Below are 18,467 nucleotides of genomic sequence, written 5' to 3'. Positions count from 1 at the left end.
GCCACCAATGCAGTTAGCCTGGACACATGACCTCTGAGGTGTCCAGCCTTCTCTCCAAAAATTTATGTTCCAAAACATCTTAACTGCATTCTCAATGACAGTTTGAGGGAAATATATTTTCTGACTGATTATTTTGTTTGTGACATTTCACGAATATGCTTTAAATCAACATTTCTTCTACATTTATTTTATTCCTTTACTGTTGCTGCTTTTCAGCCAACTAATCATCTCTTAAACTGGGTAGGACTTGTCAACCAAGAAACCAAGAAAATGGAGTAGAAGCTTCAAATGTGTTGTGAAAAGGTCATATTTTAACCTCATAGGAGCTATTTTCCTAAACCTACCCAAGTCATTTTGGTGCCTTAACTTAACCAAGCTTGTAACAAGTAGTTATCATTGTTAAAGAAATGATAAATGGTCTACACTTGCAGCAATTTTTAAGCTTAGCTAGTTTTTACAAAGAGGATGACAATGGTGGCAGAGCTGCCATGAAAGTGCTGGCCAGCCATTGAAGCCAACTTGGGGTTCAATGTCTTGCCCAGCGACACTTTAGAGCATGTGCAGGACAGAGATGAAGCTGCTGACCTTGCTATTGGTGGACAACCCGCTCTACCACCTGAGCCAAAGGGTGGTATATTTCTATGATGTAGTTTCAACGCCTGAAACGACCCATCATTCTACTACTACGTGGGAAAATGATGATCCCATACGGGACACAAACACTGGTCTCCTCGGTGAACATTTAGTTGCTAACTAAATGGTCCCTTCCTACCTCTTTAAACTTATTTTGTGACTCTTTTCCTACTCTGTCACAGTCTTTTTTTCACAGGAAAATACATGTCTTTCAAAAGCTAAATGAGTGGTGAAGTTGTATGAGAACGTATTTATTGGGAGACAGGGATGGTGGTGTCTGGTTCTATAGGTTCGTGGATTGTGATTGTTCTGCCACATCTCACTGATGCTTGATCTGATTGGGATGTGAGGAATTTGAAGGCCTTGGGCTTTGTGTTGTGCTCCTTGAGCTGAGCAGTTTTTTGCAGTGTGGCAAGACATATTGTCCTGCTGTGCATGTGTCTGGTCTGCAACAATGTTTAGGTGGATGGTATGTGCCAAAGTAACATCAACATAAGAACCAGGATCAAAGTTTTCCCAGCAGAACGTTGGATTGTAATGAGATGATCAATGATATTGACTTTACTTGTAGGTGGTTTTAATGTTGGCTAATCGATGATGATGTGTGTTCGGGTAATAGGAATTATCGACACATCCAGAATAATAATTTTTTTTTCAAATCTTGATGATGTGCAAATAGTGCTGTAGCATATCTTACCAAGGCTTATGGAGACTGAGCACATTGGTGGGTTTGATTAATTTTTTTATGTCAACAAGGGTGTGAACGATTAACAAAGTAGTTAGCTTTAACTTTTCACAAAGAGAAATGAGCTGCAAGGATGTTAACAAATGAAAATATTAGCTTCAATCCAAAAAACCCTTCCCTTTCACATTCCATTATCACCCACCAGTGGCTCAACATTAACTTCATCGTACTGTTTAAGTCATCATAATTCAGTTTGTTTACTAAATCTGTTATTTGATGCTACTTACTTCACACATGCGAGAAAGAAAAAGTGATTAAATCGATGTTATACAACACACATGATGTGCTTTAATAATCTGTAAAGAAACAAAAATGCTCAAGAACAGTCATATTTTGTGGTTTTGAAGCCTTTAAATTAGTCTCCAGTTATTTGTGCAATTACACAGACAGCTTTTTCCATTCACACCACATTTATCTGTATTATAAAAAATGCCTCTTCGACTATGAAAGACAATACAATCCTAAAATCAAAAGGACAACAAAAGGCTTTATGGCAGCAAATGAACCTCACAACGTTTTAAAAAGAGTAAGTGGCTTTTAGAGTTATACTGCATGAACAGGAAATATTGCACATAGAGAAAAAGGCTCTTGGGATGACATCATTATTAATTAAGTGAAAAGAAGGAGCAGAAGTTTTGTGAGATTAGTTTAGCGAGGTGGATGGATACAGATATCAGTCTAAAGCAGTCTACTGAACAGGTAACACCCTTCCCTCACCCAGAGCAATCGAATGTTGTTCATTTTCTGCAAGCACTCTCCAGTAAAGAAAGAAACAAATCACATGTACAAATATAGTAATCCTGGAAAAACGACAACCTCTAATTGACATCATTAAATGCAGACCTGGCATAAAAAAAAGTAAAGTGGCACATCAAGTTAAAGAAATACATTTCTTGATACATTTGGCCAACTTTCCATTTACCCCTACAATGTCAACTGATAAATCATGAATTCGTTGTTATTGAAAAATGGAGTCTACTTAAGAAAAACGTGCAACAAGACATGAGCGTATTTAAACATAGTCATAGGTTTATGTGCAATGAGACACTGCTTTCCTGCCATTTAAATTACACAGTTCAAACCACAAGTAACACTGTATTCAAGTTTTTATATACAGAGGCTGACAACTTCAATATACAAAGAAACAGCAATTTTCCTGATGTCTAAAATAAGGTCAATCTGTTAAGTGTTTTTGCAAACTTCATAATTCTTGGCATTTTAGGGAAACTTTGTTCTGAGGACTGTTTTTGACCTTCAAACGGTAAACCCTTATTTTGAAGGCTTATGGACTCTCCAGCTAAAGTCTTCATGGATCCAAAATTTTGGACACATTGGAAACTGACTCAATAAATCAAATAATTGCTTTTTTTTCTTTTTTTTTTAAAGAAGCATGAATCTTCATTGTCCTAACTTAAGAATTTGTAACTAAATATGGGTTGACTTGGGACATAATACTCATCACTTGGGATTTAACTATCTTAAAATGTCTGAACATTGGACATATTTGCTTAATTGCCTGGAATGAGGACTTCACAGCTACAACATGACTTACTTTCAAAACAGTTCCTTTGTCTGGAAATAGCATGATGCTCCACCAACTAACTTGCAGTTGTAATTGAAAAGTGATTCAATTAACATTTTCTGCACTGAGGAAGAAATTTGTCTCAAAAATGTATTTTTCTTGTGATTATGACACACTGTGGTGAACCCATCTGGGACCACTAATGGTACGTGTCCTTAGGATCTGTCATCTCAATGCTTCCAATCCATTGTCTATGTAAGGAGCCATGTGATTCATTCTGGTAGCGCTGTGTTGCATTTCAAGAAGTGGGGCTTCTCGTTGAGCACTTCTCATTTGCGTGAAGTTAAGGTCTAGGATAGTGTAAGCAAAACAGAGGAGTCCACCGCAACTTGCCGCCTCTGGAAACTCCTGAAAAACTTTAAGACTAGTTATTATCAAGCGAGAATGAAGACAGATTCAGTAGCTGCATGGCTTTTATCTCTCCTCAAACATATTTAAAAACATATTTTACACTTTTTTATGGAATTTAATAGAACTGATCCCCCATGTTTGTTTAATTTGATATTCAAGAGCATATAGCCCACAAGAAAGAACATTTGTCCATTTGTGGTTGTAGGAGGGTCTAACGAGCACTGGTTTCCTGATGGAGAGGATTCTTCACTTCTCTATTATGACACTACGCAGTTCGATGCCCATCAAGCCTCCATTGCTGGAAAGTGGTGCGATATTGACTCTGTTTGCATTCGGTTTTAAAATGCATCTTGGGGCTATCAGATCACTGAGCAAAGTACAGGTGTAAATAATCAAGGTGTATAGCAATCTCATCACTCAAACCTAGGTGGTCTGGGATGTGCTTTGATCACATATCTTTTGTAATACATCCTAAAGCATCCCAGATAAGGACCTACAGTAAAATACAGGAAATACGTCATCAATGCAGGATGTGGTGGTTGTTATCTTGCAATCTTTTGCAAGTTGTGAATGATTTTATCCCACCAGTATAGGTACATCTATATTAGTCCTTGAAACATTTTGGAAACAAATCTGGCACCTAATAGCTGTCCATGCGGCCCTTTGACTTTCTAGCAGAAGTTATGTAGGTAATAATCTGAGCACAAGTGGTCAGTTGGACACTTTGGACGGGGCTGATAGGCAAAGGTGTGAAGGGCGATTTGTCTCAGCAGTCTCAGTGTTTGGATCGCTGTAATGCTTTTTAAATCCAAGTGCAAACCAGGTCATTGAAACAGATCCAAGACTTGCAGCCATAAAACAAAGCTCCTTCCAACTCATTTGGACTGTATATTATTTGGACCATGTCCAGCACAGTTCCTGGACTGGATCCTCATTACTAAGAACCAAGAGAACTAGTAAAGACTTCTACTCTCCAGTTCATCTGATTGAACAGCTGAAAATAAAAGCACTGTATACTTACATATTTATGAGCCCATAAACCTTAAACAATGCTAATTCAGGTAATGTGCATACTTTAACAAATTTCCAATAAGAATAAGAACAATATTGTACCTAATGATTGTTTAAAGTTTGAGACCTCTTCAATCGAATTTAGTCTTTTTGAGGTATATGTACGGTATCCTCTATCACTACATGCTTTTACTGCTGGTTCTGCTGGTAAATTATAATCAATTATATTGCACAAAAAGCTAAGACAACAAGACGTGACAAAAGCATAATTGTTCAATTAAGAGCATATGGGATCCATACAATAAGGCATTGCTTTAATGAAAACATCCGGACAAACATTTCACAGTTTAATTAATGCTTGATTGACTAGCGACTATGACGTCCTCTTTAGCACTGATTGTTTCAGTCATCACATCGACACAAAACTAGAACTTGACCTATAAGCTCCCAGACACTGAATACCTGATATGTAGAGATGGAAGCAGCTGGCCAGTCACAAACCGAGCAGGACAGGCAGGGGAAGGGTCATCTTCGTGGATGACAAAGCAAGGGAACGCATGAATGAAAAATAAGCAAATTCAAATGAACATCAGGCTCCATTTTCACCTGTGGATTTATATCTGCAGACTGAAGCTGCCAATCGACACTGGTAAAAGGTTGTTTCGCACGCAATCATTCTATGCTACGAGCACAGTTAGAAAAGAAAAAAAATACTCCCCATATACATATTAGATCCACATATTTTGCAGACATCTGTGGAAATAATACTAATTTGGGGACTTTGCCTTATCTAAAATCAAAATTGTTAAATAGGAATCCATAATAGATTCCAGGTGGGAGGGAAATTAAACAAAATAATGATGCCAGAGGGCCAGCTTTTCTTGTTAAATGCTGCTAATATAGCCTATTTACAATCATCTATTGTATGCAACAGAAATTGCTTCTCTTTTCACTAATAAGCTGATATGTTCTGGCCATTCACCAAAGAAGAAGAGAAAAACTTAATCCAAAAAAAGGGAATTCATAAATTGTGCTTTTTAACCCACAAATCCACTTCATCTTTGAAATGGGACAATTTCAAGAGGCACCACTTGAAGTGCTTACATCAGTTAATGAGAATCTCTAAAGCTATAACAAGGACTGAAAATACAAATAGTAAATATAGTGTATTTATATATTTATAAAGTTGATACAATTCTCTTCCAGTCTCATGTCCAGTTTAAAAAATATTTCTTCACATTGTCGACAACGTCCGACATGAAGGATCTTTGTGTCAAAGCGCAAAGCCCTTATGATGCTCTAAGAGAGAAACGTCTTTGCCAGGGTGGATTTTAGTTACCCAAAATCTGCATGACACAGAAAGCTTGTGCTAAAAAGCAGGAAGAGTTTTTTTAATGTAGGAGGTTGTTTTGACGAGAAGACCGAACAGTTTTACCAAGGAGACTTGCTGATATTGTAGATTTCTGTAAATGTTTGTGGTTGTGTGTCAGGAATCCGTCCACTCTGCAGTTAAACAGTTACCTCGTTCTTACTGGCAGTGCGGTATGTGTGGTGGTGGCCAGGAATGTACTGTAGGTGGTCCACCGTGTGTGTTCGTCGGGAAGCAAACGCCTGCCGTTTAGATGTGGTCGCTTGGTGGTTGACTGTCAGCGTGTTGTAGGAGTCGTTAGAGGCACTGGGTTGCGAGTGCATCTTGGTCATCTTGTGGCGGTCCATGACAGGCGTGGTGGGCATCAGCATGTCGGCGTGGGACAACGCCCGCGCCATGGCCTTCTCCCGGAACTTGTCGCGCCTCATCGCCGGAGACAGCAAAGGATCCTGGGAGTGTAGGCGTTCCGCTGAAAGTAGCTGCTCTTCTGAGAGGTGGCGACTGCTTCCATAGGCTGCTGCCGCCATCACACCGTATGAAGATAAGCCATAGTCTCCACGTCGAGGCGTCCTGGGAGGAGACAGGACATGGTCCTGGGACATGGCCCTCTGGACCCGACGGGGACGCTGCCGCTGCTGGTGGTGCTGCTGGGGTTCTGTATTCAGCTTCACCATGTGGGTTGGTCCCCGACCGCCAAAGTCAGGATGATGATGCTTCCTTGTGTAATAATCGTCTATGTCTTTATCACCTGAGGAGTTAGAAGACAAAGGTACTCAGAAAGACACAACACTATCGAGACTTACTGGCTTTGCTCTGAATGAATCCATCCCTGGATACGCTGGCTTTATCATTTGTTATGTTACTTTTAGAAACTCTGCATTCTATTCTAAGGATTCTCAGATTTCCTAGAATACTCCACAATAGCTGGAGAAGTAGCTTGTGGTATGAAATTCTTTATTCTCCTGTTAAGTTTGGATGTTTCCCCTAATCTAAAGAAATATAATTAATGCAACTCATGCATGAGCATGCAAAAGTCTGGTACCATCAGGTTTTAGTCACATAGAAAATTAAGCATTTTTCTCCAGTGGCTTTATATATTCCTGAAAGCTGTCAGAAGATCTCTCTGGTCAACCTTGTAACTTGATGCTGAGTTGGTAGAAGCCAACTACTGAGCGTAATCGCTAGTTTTCCTTTGTTTTGTCTGGGTTTTCATAGATTTATAAGTTGCATGTGGCAGGAAAACCTTTACTCCCCTGTTAGGTTTGGCACTTTTCTTTAATCAAAACACACCCAGTTAATGAAACTCATGCAAGAGCATGTAAAAGAATGGTAATGATAGATTCTGGTCAAATTTTTTCAGGAAAAGGCTTTGAAATCAAATATTTCTCCTCCAGTGGCTACATGTATTCCTGATTCGCCTCCAGAAAAACTCTCTGGCAAACCTGTATCTTGACACCCAGCTGATAGGAGGCTCCTTACTGAGTGTAATCACTAGTTTCCCCTTGTTTTAACTGTGTTTTCCGAGGGGGAAAGCACCTGCAGGTTGGACTAACACTGGGGTTTGGGAGCCTCAACACAGCTGAGCTGAATGAATACATCTCTGGACAAGCTGACTTTATTATTAGTCACATCTGTCTTAGAAATTATCCATTCTGTGTGCATTCTATGCTCCTGCATAAAAGCAATTCATGCAGGAGCATGCAGGGGCCCAGTACTGTGAGGTTTTTGGTCAAATTTCTTTAAGGAAAAGGAAAGAAAAGCACAATTTTCTGGCCAATGTTGTAACTTGACACACAATTGGAAGAAGGCTCCTTACTGATCAAAATCACTAGTTTCTCTTTGTTTCAACTGTGTTTGTGTGGAGCTCTGATCGATTAGTGGGAGAGCCTGGTGTTTGGGAGGCTCAACGCAGATGAGCTGCTGTACAGTGTATCTCTAGTGACATGAATAAATCAAATGGAAAAAACATTCTGGTCAACTGTGGTGTCAGATCCAACTGTTTGCGTACCAAAAAAAGAAAAAAAAATTGGTTGGAAGTGATAATTGTAATCACCACAGCAGCTGCAGAGTCCTGTTCAAACTGTTTTGAATTGTTTTGTCCTTTTCCTTCATGGAAAACAGGAAGCTCTCAGCAGTGCCCTTCAGCATGGAGAGGACTCATCAGCATACCACAGTACTCAACAGTTCATGCGCTGATGGTGCCTGAGTGGACAACCAGTCCTCTGCCAGAAAGCATGTCGTCTCAGTGCCGTGTGCACACTCCTAATGATAAAGTCATTACGGCAGTATGAACCACAGGCGGCTCTCAGCAGATCTCTACCTGTGTTTTGGCTGTGCTGGCACACAGGGGAAGGCTACGCAAAAAGCTCTGATTAACTATTGCAGCCGAGGGGTTGTTACCTCTGCAGTGGTTAATTATTCTCAGAACATGGAGGTCGAATTGCCACTTTAGGACTATACCACGCTTCACCGAGTAATGGAGAAAAGGGATGATGGGAATTGTTTGTCTGGAAGCTTGTCTCTCTGGGAGAGGTGTCATGCCTGGATGTAGAAGGTCACCTTATTGTCCCTCTGTAAGGGGTTTTTATGTCCACTGCTCTGTGCATTTCTAATGAAGGAGGCCCAACTCTGGCCTGTGGCTCTGTGCCCCAGCATTTTTCCCTGAAGGCCTGGTTTAGATGTGACATTATGGCAGAAAATGTCAACCAAACTCAACCAGAGGCTACAAGGATACAGACAATGAACAAGCCGCAGCCCATAGCTCCATTCATAAGCCAAACAGAAGTAACCAGTCACCGTAACAGATCTGTAGTGATTATACACTCAAATGGTAAAGTGGTAGCAATATGTCATGCTGTTATCAGAAAAACACACTATATCATACCGTAATTATCAAATATATACATACATATGCAAACACACATATATATATACATACACACATATGTATACGTACACAAATAAATGCACACACATATGATATATGTATATGAACATGTATATATACATATATAGACTAGAATTCACACAAGTAGTGAGGGTTCAGTGTCGAAAGCAACAAAGAGGGAAAACTTCAAAGGACTGTATATATGATCATGTATACAAAGACATACATATATATATATGTGTGAGTGAGTCATGTCAATACAGATTGGCTAGAGTTAGTGCTGTGGAAAAACAATTTTCTGAATTTATCATGACAGTATCATACATGGAGGCAGTGTTGAATTTCCATCAGCAGTAATCAGCATCAATCAGAAAATCAAAACATGAGCATATCAGTAAACAGGGAGGCTCCTTGTCATAACATGATAAATATGTGCATGAATCAGAGACCAGTGGACCTTATTCTCTGTGCCATTGTTATAAACGAAGGCTATAAATGCCTTCCTCTTCCTGGATAACCGCCTCAGCTGCTATTTGATTTAAGCCCCGCTTTTTACGAGTGTATACACGTTACTCTGTTTACACTTTAAGTGACGTAAATGATTTAAGAAGGCAGAGGAATATTGCTCGATCTCGTCTCTGCGGCACTGATAAATGCAGCACTTTACTATTAGCGTGATTGGGAGAGGCTGAAGGGTCCCCAACGTGAAACGGCGCAACAAACACAAGAAATTGCTAACAACGGCTAATTAAACCCCAGCTCCCACTTTGCTAGATTACATTCAATGCAGCCAGTTTATTTATGTGTCAGCTATTGATCACAGAAGACTGTAATCATATAATGCACTAACACTCGTGAAACTGGTGGAACATCAATTATAAAGTGATCTTTAGAGGTTTGGAGCAAGAGTGGTGGAATTTAAAGGAGGGAAAGAGGCAATATAATTTAGTTTTTTTTTTCTTTTTGGAGGGATTAAAGGTGGTTTGTTTATTCTGAAAGGTGTTTTAATCCCTTTTAGGGTGATTAAGGTGAAAGACAACAGAACCAAATAAGATTTGTTTCTCCTGCTTTTGCTGCCTCCTTGGAAGAGCTAAAAGGGTTACTTTAGAACAGTGTCTTCAGTCTCTGTCTCGTTGACATCGGGGAAGGACAAGTGGATCTCTCACACACAAAGACCCACACATAGTTAAAATTGCACATTTTAAATTGCAAATAAACCAGAGTAATTAAATTTAGTAATCATCATCTCTCCAGATGGTTTAATTAAAAAAAACAACTAACTATATTACTTTTAGGCTTGTTTCCAAAGACCTCACTCATGCTTGAACATATATATTTATTATTATTTTCTTGAAGGTCTTTCTTCAAGGGACGACTTTGCTCACTGGTTTGACAAATTCTGCTAGGCTCCTGCCTCAAATTCAGAAAGCTTCTTTGTAGTTCAGCGTGATTCATCTCTGTGATTTTCTGTGTGTGTACAAGACTCCAGCAAGATAAGAGCGAAGCCCTGAGTTGATAAGGGAAAGAAGAGGCAAACATATAAAAGAAGAACGCTGAATGCGCTGCAAGGAGATTGCACTGATGCATGTTTTGCTATCACATAAACACATAGTGAAAAAGGGGACCAATGACACATTTAAATGGCTTTTTCTCTGTTTCTCTGTGTAACTTCTCTTAAGATTCAAGGACCTCGAATGGTTGCAATTTGAAAATCTGTAATGCATCACATCCATTTCTGCTAATGATGCTTTGAAGGGAAAGTACAGCACAAGTATTCTGTATGTGAATATAGGACTCTGCAATGTTTTCACTGATATGTCATATTAAACCCTGAGTATCTTCTTGAGCCTGAAGGGAATGTTTTTTCGATACATTTCCTCTCAGCAAATCTGTTAAATGTGATGACTCACAACATAACACACCAGCAAGCATCCAGTGTGTTTCCACTGTAGTGCTTGAATTACTCAACTGACAAATAGGCAGCAAAGATGACAAACGTAGCAGCACATATTCGTGTCTGTTCACTTGGGTGCATTAAAAGAAATGCACATCTGAGTGCTGCGTCTTTAAGATAAAAGCTGGTGAGAGAAAAATGTGCCGTTCATTTAAAGTTTTCACGCTCTGACAGGAGGAATCCAAGCAAACCGTGCCTCTCTCTGGTGATCTCATTGCGCTGCAGTAATTCAAAATGGTAAGCTTGTCTGAAATCAGTTCATTTAAAAAAGTGACACATAAAAAACTAATGGTCCCAAGAGAAGGATCTGAAGCCTGAGCAAAAATGGTAGATTTATTTAAAAGATTTTTTTTTTGTTTTGGAATCTTTAAAGGTTGTATTTGATTCAGGTTTGCAAAAATCTTGAAGAGCTCCTGCTGAGTCTGAAACAGAAGGGAGATAAACACACCCAGAATTTTGCTTTTGAAAGACTTGGTATCATCCAAGCAGAACATTTAAAAGAGAGAAATAGAGTTTTCTATTCAGGATTTCCCTAGTGGTTTCTTTGTTGTTTAACTGCCAAAATGCTAGTCAGCGGTTGGGTTTCTCTGCCAATCTGTTGCATTTCTTCATGTGACATGTTGGAGGTGAGGCTAAAAAATGGGGAATTTTTTAACCAAAATTACTGCAAAACCTAAAAAAAACAGAAGACATTGGAATCAACTATCTGTACACTGACTGTAGCTACTGGGTTTTCTGTTTGCATTGTGAGCAACATATGTATGGCCGATCACGTGACAGTTTGTTGACATGTTTGCATGTTAACAACACATGTTACTACCAAGCAGATCAGTGGTTGTGGTCTGTGTTGCTGCAAAGTGCAGTCACAGTTTAGTGGAGGTGTATGTCAGGCTCATGTGAAGGCATGCTGGATTTCAACATGGAAGTAGAAATCAACCTTAACCTAATGGTACCATGCCAGTTACCATGCATGCGACATACATTCATTTTACCATGGCTACACAATCTTGAATCTTGCACAAAAGTGTATGCTACTTTTACAGACTGTTGTGTTAAAAAATCTGTTTACCATTTTAATGCTAAAGTCACATATGCAATCCATTTTGCTTTCAATTCAGTTGTTTGGTCCAAGCGAAACTATGACGATGTTCCAACTAGCCAAAATAAGTCAAATTAAATGGGTAGCCATACCAAAAAGGTCAGGTGAGAAAGCACATTTTCCTTTCTATGTTGGATTACAACTTACTTTAAAATTAAAATGACGTAAGAAACTTGAAAATTTGCCTGCCTCCATAATATGTTTTTCCCCCAATTTCAAACAGCCATCAGACCGAATAATTTGTATGGATAACCTTTTGTGTCTCCAGAGTGGACTCAGAAATTGGTAAAGCTGCAGTTTTAATGGAATAATTTACAAGATAAACCTTAATTGGAAAAGCTGCCTCCATATCAGGCATTCAAAGACCGCATTCAAACCTTGTTTTAGAAAGGATTTAACTATAACACAGTTAAGCTCTCCTTTCAGTCCTTTATGTCCTATTTTGCTGTGCTATATGTAAGTGCTTCAAATTAATTGACTGTGATTGTTGTTGTTCTATGCTGCCTGTGTTTCTCTTATAAAATGTAATGTATCTCAAGAGACTGTAATAAAAAAAAATAAATCAATTAAAGTACACCTGAATAATCATGGGAAACATGCAACCAATCTAGAGAACAGTACGCATGCAGCGGTCAGGAGGTTCAAACAGCAGCATCCACTTCATCATCAAACTGAAAATGCCACAGCGAGGATAATGAACTGTAGTGTTGCTGAGACATTAAAGCGCCGTCGTGTTGCCATATAGAAGCCATTCAGCTGGGGAAAAAATAAAAACGACTCTAAATATGTCATTAAGAGACATTAGCAACATGACATGGGACGCAGATGGAGCCAAATTACTCGCCAATTAGATGTCAGTCGATGAGCCGTTAGATGAGTCGATGGGATTGGGTATGGAGGCTCGGAGCGTGTCGTCATGCATTTTAAGAAGTTTATTTCCCTAAAAAGGTGAAAAAATGAGAGGACTATCTGCATGATGGGCCACCAAACATCTTGAGGTACTTATCATGATGCGTGTCTCTTTAATGGACATGGAGATGTTTCATCAGGCCAGACGCAGTGAATGCGGCGACCCTTTAATGCACGGGGCATGAGGGTGACGTCATTCCTGTTTTTCTTAGTGCATCAGGCAAAACGCGGCGATGGAGGACGAATGAAGGACCACCTACTTAATCTGTGCAGAGAGTATTTACTTAAGTCAGACTTGAGGGCCAGCTCGTAGGAGGGCGGCAGATGGCTCAGGTTCTGGAAGGATCTGGAGAGGGACAGGTCGTAGGGCTCCGTAGCCGAGGTCAGGATGTTGTTCATCCGCTGTGGTCGCTCTACAGGGGACAGGGGGAGGAAGTGGTGCACTGCAGTCAGCACACAGTCAGTCAGAAAGATGGGTTATACACTGGGAGTCTTTACTGGAGGAGAGAAGGAAGCAGGGAGGGAAGGTGATGGAAATGTGCTTTGAGAAAGACTGAGCTGGACGACGGAGCGTTCAGGTGATGTTTGACACACTCTGCTGGGCTTGATTCTGCTGTTTTTCTTGGCCCACTTGCTAAAAGATGAACAGTGTCAGAGTATTAATTACAAGATGGCAGGCAAGGAGCCATGTGAGATAAATAAAGATACTCTCAGAGTAAATACAAAGCTCATCTTTGGCTCATTTTATTCAATGACTCCATTCCAGTTTTGTTAAAAACAGTGAGTGCATTTGCAGAACAGTTGTTTGCAGCAGTTAACTTTCAACACCCACCATACAGGGAGTTATGTTTACTCTAATGTAAAACCTTGAAACTAACAGAAAAACCCTGTTACTTCTGTTAATTTACTCCAGATGCCTTTTGTCTTTAAAATTGAGTGAAAGAGCTTTTGAATACTAATATCTTGTTCATGTGTTCATCTTAAATTTAGTTCCATTTGCAAGTTTTTGACATGTTGAAACATGAGCACCACTCACTTCATTTTCAAGGCTGCCTCCATTTACACATATACTGATGACATGTTCCTCTATATAGAAGTCGAGCAATATTTTACCAGCATTTTCTCAGCAGTGCCATCTTGAGTCAGTGGCCGTGTTTTCATATAGTTGTTGGCAAATCTGAAGTAAATGTTTTGAAATTTAAAAAGAAAAAAGAAAACTGTGTATCAGGCTTATTTCTAACTAGGGTGCACGTGTCATCAGAAGATGGCAGTATAGGTGACACAGCTGCAATAAACAGAGTAGAAGAGGCTAGACGCAAAAACTGGTGTTTGCCAAGCACTTAAAAAACTGAGAGAAGACGAAGAAACAAACAAAATTTTGACCATTTAAGAGAAAGAAAAAAAGGCAGGTCTTCAGGAATTTGTTTTCCATTGGGAAAGTTAGTATTGACCATGCTTGCTGTCTAGAGATAAAGACAGCGAAAGAAGCAGCTGATCAGTCATATGACTTAAAAATGTTACCTAAGAATTTATTCAATGAAGGGATTCCTACCTTCCATCATGCATGGCCATGAATGCGGGCATGAATGCTCATTAAGGGATCAAAATTGCATCAACAACCACCATCTGTGCACAATGTGTCCAAGCAAGTAATACGTGATCCAGTCTGGTGCTATTTCTTTACACTCCTGTATAAACGTTGGACTGCAACATACAAAGAAAGTTTATTAAAGGCAACATTCCTGGATAAACTGACTAAGAAGTTCTCAAGTTAATCCTGAACATTAATCACCATATATGGATGGCATTTTAGAAACTACACAATGTTTCCCTCAGTGAGGCCAAACCAAGCTACTTGATTTCTGAAGGGCACTTTCTGGCTCCTTTCCACCTGAGCATCTCAAGGTTATTGTTACTCTGCCAAGGAACGCAGCGGAGTTATGTGATGATTGGTGTACATTTGTCTGTCTGTCTGTTTGTCTGTCCATCCGTCTGTCTGCAACATTGCTCAAAAACCGACTAATGGATTTGGATGAAATTTTCAGGGAAGGTCAGAAATGACACAAGGACCAAGTGATTAGATTTTCGCAGTAATGTGGCTTATAGTCTGGATGCACGAATTTGTTAAATATTTCTGTATCATTGTGAGATAGCCCTACAGCGTCACTGTAACTATGACAACAAGTGAACGCTACACCAGCTGCCTGCTGACGGTCACATGATTGCGATCCTACAACAAACCAACCACTGTGGACTTACCAGGACTTATCAGTCAGAAATGAAACAAGGAACAAGTGATTAAATTATGGGGGTGTTTCCAATACCCATCAACTCCCGCCGCCCGCTAGATTTTTTGGTTAACATAATTCGGTGTCTGTACATAACGTGCACATGCATAACATACGCCTGTGTTCAGTGCAAGGTCATTTTGTTTGTGGGTACATCTATATTAAATGGCCACATTCTATGTCGCCGTGATTTCTGATCATCAATAACTAATAAATAAAGAAATGCTGCATTCCTAAAAAAAAAAAAAAAAAAAAAAAATGCTGTATTTCTGACAATGTCATATGGGGGAATGAACAACTTTACTGCGTTCTCTGAGTACTTTCCTTGTTTACTGGTTGTTGGAAAGTCATAGCATCACAACAATGAAATGGACTCATCTGTCTTTGCCATTGTGAGTCAGCTGGAAACTGCATCTGTCAACTGCGCCTAAGCAGCCCCAGCGACGCTTCACTGTGGAACGCCTTCGACAGCTCGTTTTGGGAAATCAGTGATATGTATGACACCATTAAGGCTCCCTGCACTGCGCGGAGCTCCTGTGGCTTCAGTATTTGGGACGCCCAGTCATGGGTCAGGAGGCACAGTGGGTGGGAAGGACTTGGATACGGGCAGGGACTCTGTTGCTGGATTTAAAAATAGGACTTGGGCGACTACTGCAGCAAGGAGGACAGGGACACACAACACTAAGGAACATATGGTGTAGAGGGGAGACATTCATCGAGTCTGAAAGTGTGTGTTTGTGTGTGTGTGAGGGGAAGATAGAGCTGGTTAGGTGGAGTGAAGGAGGAAAAAATAATGCGTGAAGAAAAGATACTGAGATTGGACTAAAGGTCATGGATTGTAATGCAGCAGCATGAAATTTTGTGACTGCAAAAAATACACAAGCGCTTTAAAAAAAAAAAAAAAGAAGGAAAATATAAATGACCCCCAGTGTGCAAGGAAGGAATCTTGATCTCTACTGTACATGATATATGTTGGATAAAAGGTGATGGAAAAAAATACACATAAACACCATGTGTATGTGTATTACTTACCGTATCTCATTTGTCTGTGGGCTAACAAATCCAAGTGAGAAAGAAAGGATCAATGACAATCACTGTGCACATTATGTTTCAACCAAAGCTTCCAAACTTGCCCTTGGTCAAAGCCACTATTGCAAGAACATTGCCAAGGGTTAACACAAAACCAGCAACTTCTGAATTATGCATTGCAGCTACGACCCTCGTCACAAGCTAAATAGACTTCAAAAGTGCTGTTTGAAGAGTTTTATTTGGTTCTGAAAGTACTTTTGAAACCCATTTTCCCAGTGAAAAGCTGTCCTGTTTAAGAGGCAGATGAGCACAGGCAGGATGTGGACCGCAGTGCTCCATTAATGTGAAAAACTTTGTATAATGACTCAATGACGATCTCTTAGCTTTAACCTAAAACACTGACACGAAACATTGGCCTCGGCAGTTTTGGAATATCATGGAGGGGATATTTTTGAAACAAAAAAGTCCCGATTCCCTCTTTAATTACACGGTGTTTCATTTCATTGTCATTGAGATGCAGGGCCATTCAGTAATTCCACGCTGAAAGCTGCTCCTCTTTCGCAGAAAATCACATTTAGAAAAATAGATGGGATGCCATAACAGTAATTGGGTTTTCAATAACTTGAGCAAACTGCACAGGTGATCCTTTGATTATAATGCACTTTTTGCATTTAATTTTCTCTGAAGAATTCTCTATCAGCTTCTCACATTTTTAATTCCCTGTGAAAGACTTTGTCTTTGTGATCTGAAACAATCTATCACAAGAACTGTTTGTCTTTCTTTCACTCAGAGACAGGCAATAATGCGCATCATTTCTGGAAAGCCAAGTCAGGTCAATCACCACACTCAAAACTTGCCATTTCATTCTCATTCTGGGTTTATACAGTGAATTTTGGATTTCATGCAGTGTTAAATCAGCAGTTAAGGACTACATGGCTGCGTTTTCTTACCCATTTTAGGTGTGAGCGCAGTCAGATCCAGGTGGCTATGCTGGTAGTCAAGGTGGTGGTTTCCTATTATAAGAAAAACAAAAGGAATTTCAACATGGTAGGTTTCAAGCATCAGGAAGAAAATGAGATATAACAGCTGTTGATATCCTTTTGGATTGTGCATGTTGTTCACTCATGAAAAAGTGTTACTCAAAGTGATATGTTGTCTCAAATATTACACGTGATGGTACCAACCTGTCCATCAAATATCCACACTCTTGATTATGCATAACAATAAGTCTACAATTTAAATGGGTGACTTGTTTAAAAATTCACGTCCTGTACAGATGTCATGAATCGGAAAATTAGCTATGGAAAAACCATTCTTGCAACAGGCTGTAAAAATGTTAACCTCTGGTGTAAAGTTGGGCATTTTAACATGGAGGTCTATGAGCATCGACTCACTTTCACAGTCAGCATCAAATGGCCATTCACAAAACTGCAGTTGGCTTCATTTTCCAGACCCAGATGTTGGTCAGTACTGAAATATCTTTCAATTATTCTTGTATTGTCATGAAATTTTGTACAAATATCTATGGTCCCACAAGGTTAAATCTTTTGGTATTATCTGGCTTTACTCTGTTGCCACCATGAGACTGATACTTGTTATTTTAGATGCAATGTCTTGATGAGGTTGCCATGAAGTTTAATATAGACATGCATGTCCTCCTTAAGATGAATTATAATAACGTTACTAATCCTGTAAATAACTTAACTCCAAGCAGTTTCTGGGTGTTTTTGCTTCTGTCACATTTGTTTTTGTCACTGTTGTCATTTTTTTTTTTAAACTGCAGAATAAAGTCTGCACTTCTGTGGAAACATCACAATGTCTAGAAGTGGAGAAAGCTCAAAAGTTGGAATGCAATAAATCATGAGTATTTCTAATTACAAAACTTGAAAAAAAAAAACCACTATGGTGACTAAATATTTTATTTACATTTTGAAGTTGTTTTCTCGCTTCTTCCCTGTCAGATCAATGTAAACACAGCCTGCGGTTTGGCCTAGTTTAGCCAAAAAGTCTCACGTTTTGTCTTCTGTCCTCTCTGGAACAGAGAACTTTTGTTCTTTGTTTAGAAAGTCTGGTTAGCGCAAAATGAGACATGTAGAAAAAATTCACTTTGACAAAATATTGCAAATTTAAGCTTCGATTTCACAATGGATTCTGTCAGTTTCTACAGTTTTTGGGTCTGGTAAATGGTTGAAATTAGATATTTTAAAGAAAAATAGAGTAATATGGTTTGCCAAATCCCTACAAAAGCCTCAACTATAATTATCAAGTTAGCATGCTGCTATGTGCTGAACTAAGATGCTGAACTTTCTAAACATTCTACATCTACTGAAAAGCAGAATTGTTAGCATTTAACTTCAACTATCTCAGTCATCTTGTTCCTCTTCTTTATAAATACACTGGCTATCTGGTTATCAGTGTGTTTTGGAAGGAGATGAGAAAGGAAATGATTGGGTTCCCACAGACTAATGAGCCAATCACCAAAAAGAAGCTGCTAGCAGTTTGTGCTGCTGTAGATCTGCAGATACTGTGCTGTATAAATAAACTTGTCTCATCTTGACAGTCCTCACACTTTGTGCGTTATCTAGATACTATGTCATCATGGGGAAGAGG

At 39.4% G+C, this 18,467-nt stretch overlaps 1 protein-coding gene across 4 annotated transcripts in view; it reads right to left on the bottom strand.

Annotated features, from left to right (window-relative positions):
- Nucleotides 1–1,641: 1,641 nt before the first annotated feature.
- Nucleotides 1,642–18,467, bottom strand: part of LOC111574869 (protein shisa-6) — a 94,599-nt gene continuing 77,773 nt past the window's right edge. The window contains exons 6-9 of one of the 4 annotated variants that reach the window (XM_023279674.3): nt 16,808–16,870; nt 15,861–15,881; nt 12,801–12,953; nt 1,642–6,439 (exon numbers count right to left, since the gene is read on the bottom strand). In XM_023279674.3, the coding sequence (XP_023135442.1) occupies nt 5,832–6,439; nt 12,801–12,953; nt 15,861–15,881; nt 16,808–16,870 (845 nt within the window). In that variant the 3' untranslated portion in view covers nt 1,642–5,831. The remainder of the gene's footprint in view (nt 6,440–12,800; nt 12,954–15,860; nt 15,882–16,807; nt 16,871–18,467) is intronic. The other 3 variants (XM_023279676.3, XM_023279675.3, XM_055005395.1) reach the window with 3 other exon arrangements.

The sequence above is a fragment of the Amphiprion ocellaris genome, chromosome 19 (genome assembly GCF_022539595.1).
Source record: "Amphiprion ocellaris isolate individual 3 ecotype Okinawa chromosome 19, ASM2253959v1, whole genome shotgun sequence".
Classification (NCBI taxonomy): Eukaryota; Metazoa; Chordata; class Actinopteri; family Pomacentridae; genus Amphiprion; species Amphiprion ocellaris.
This window is presented reverse-complemented; position numbering and strand designations above follow the sequence as displayed.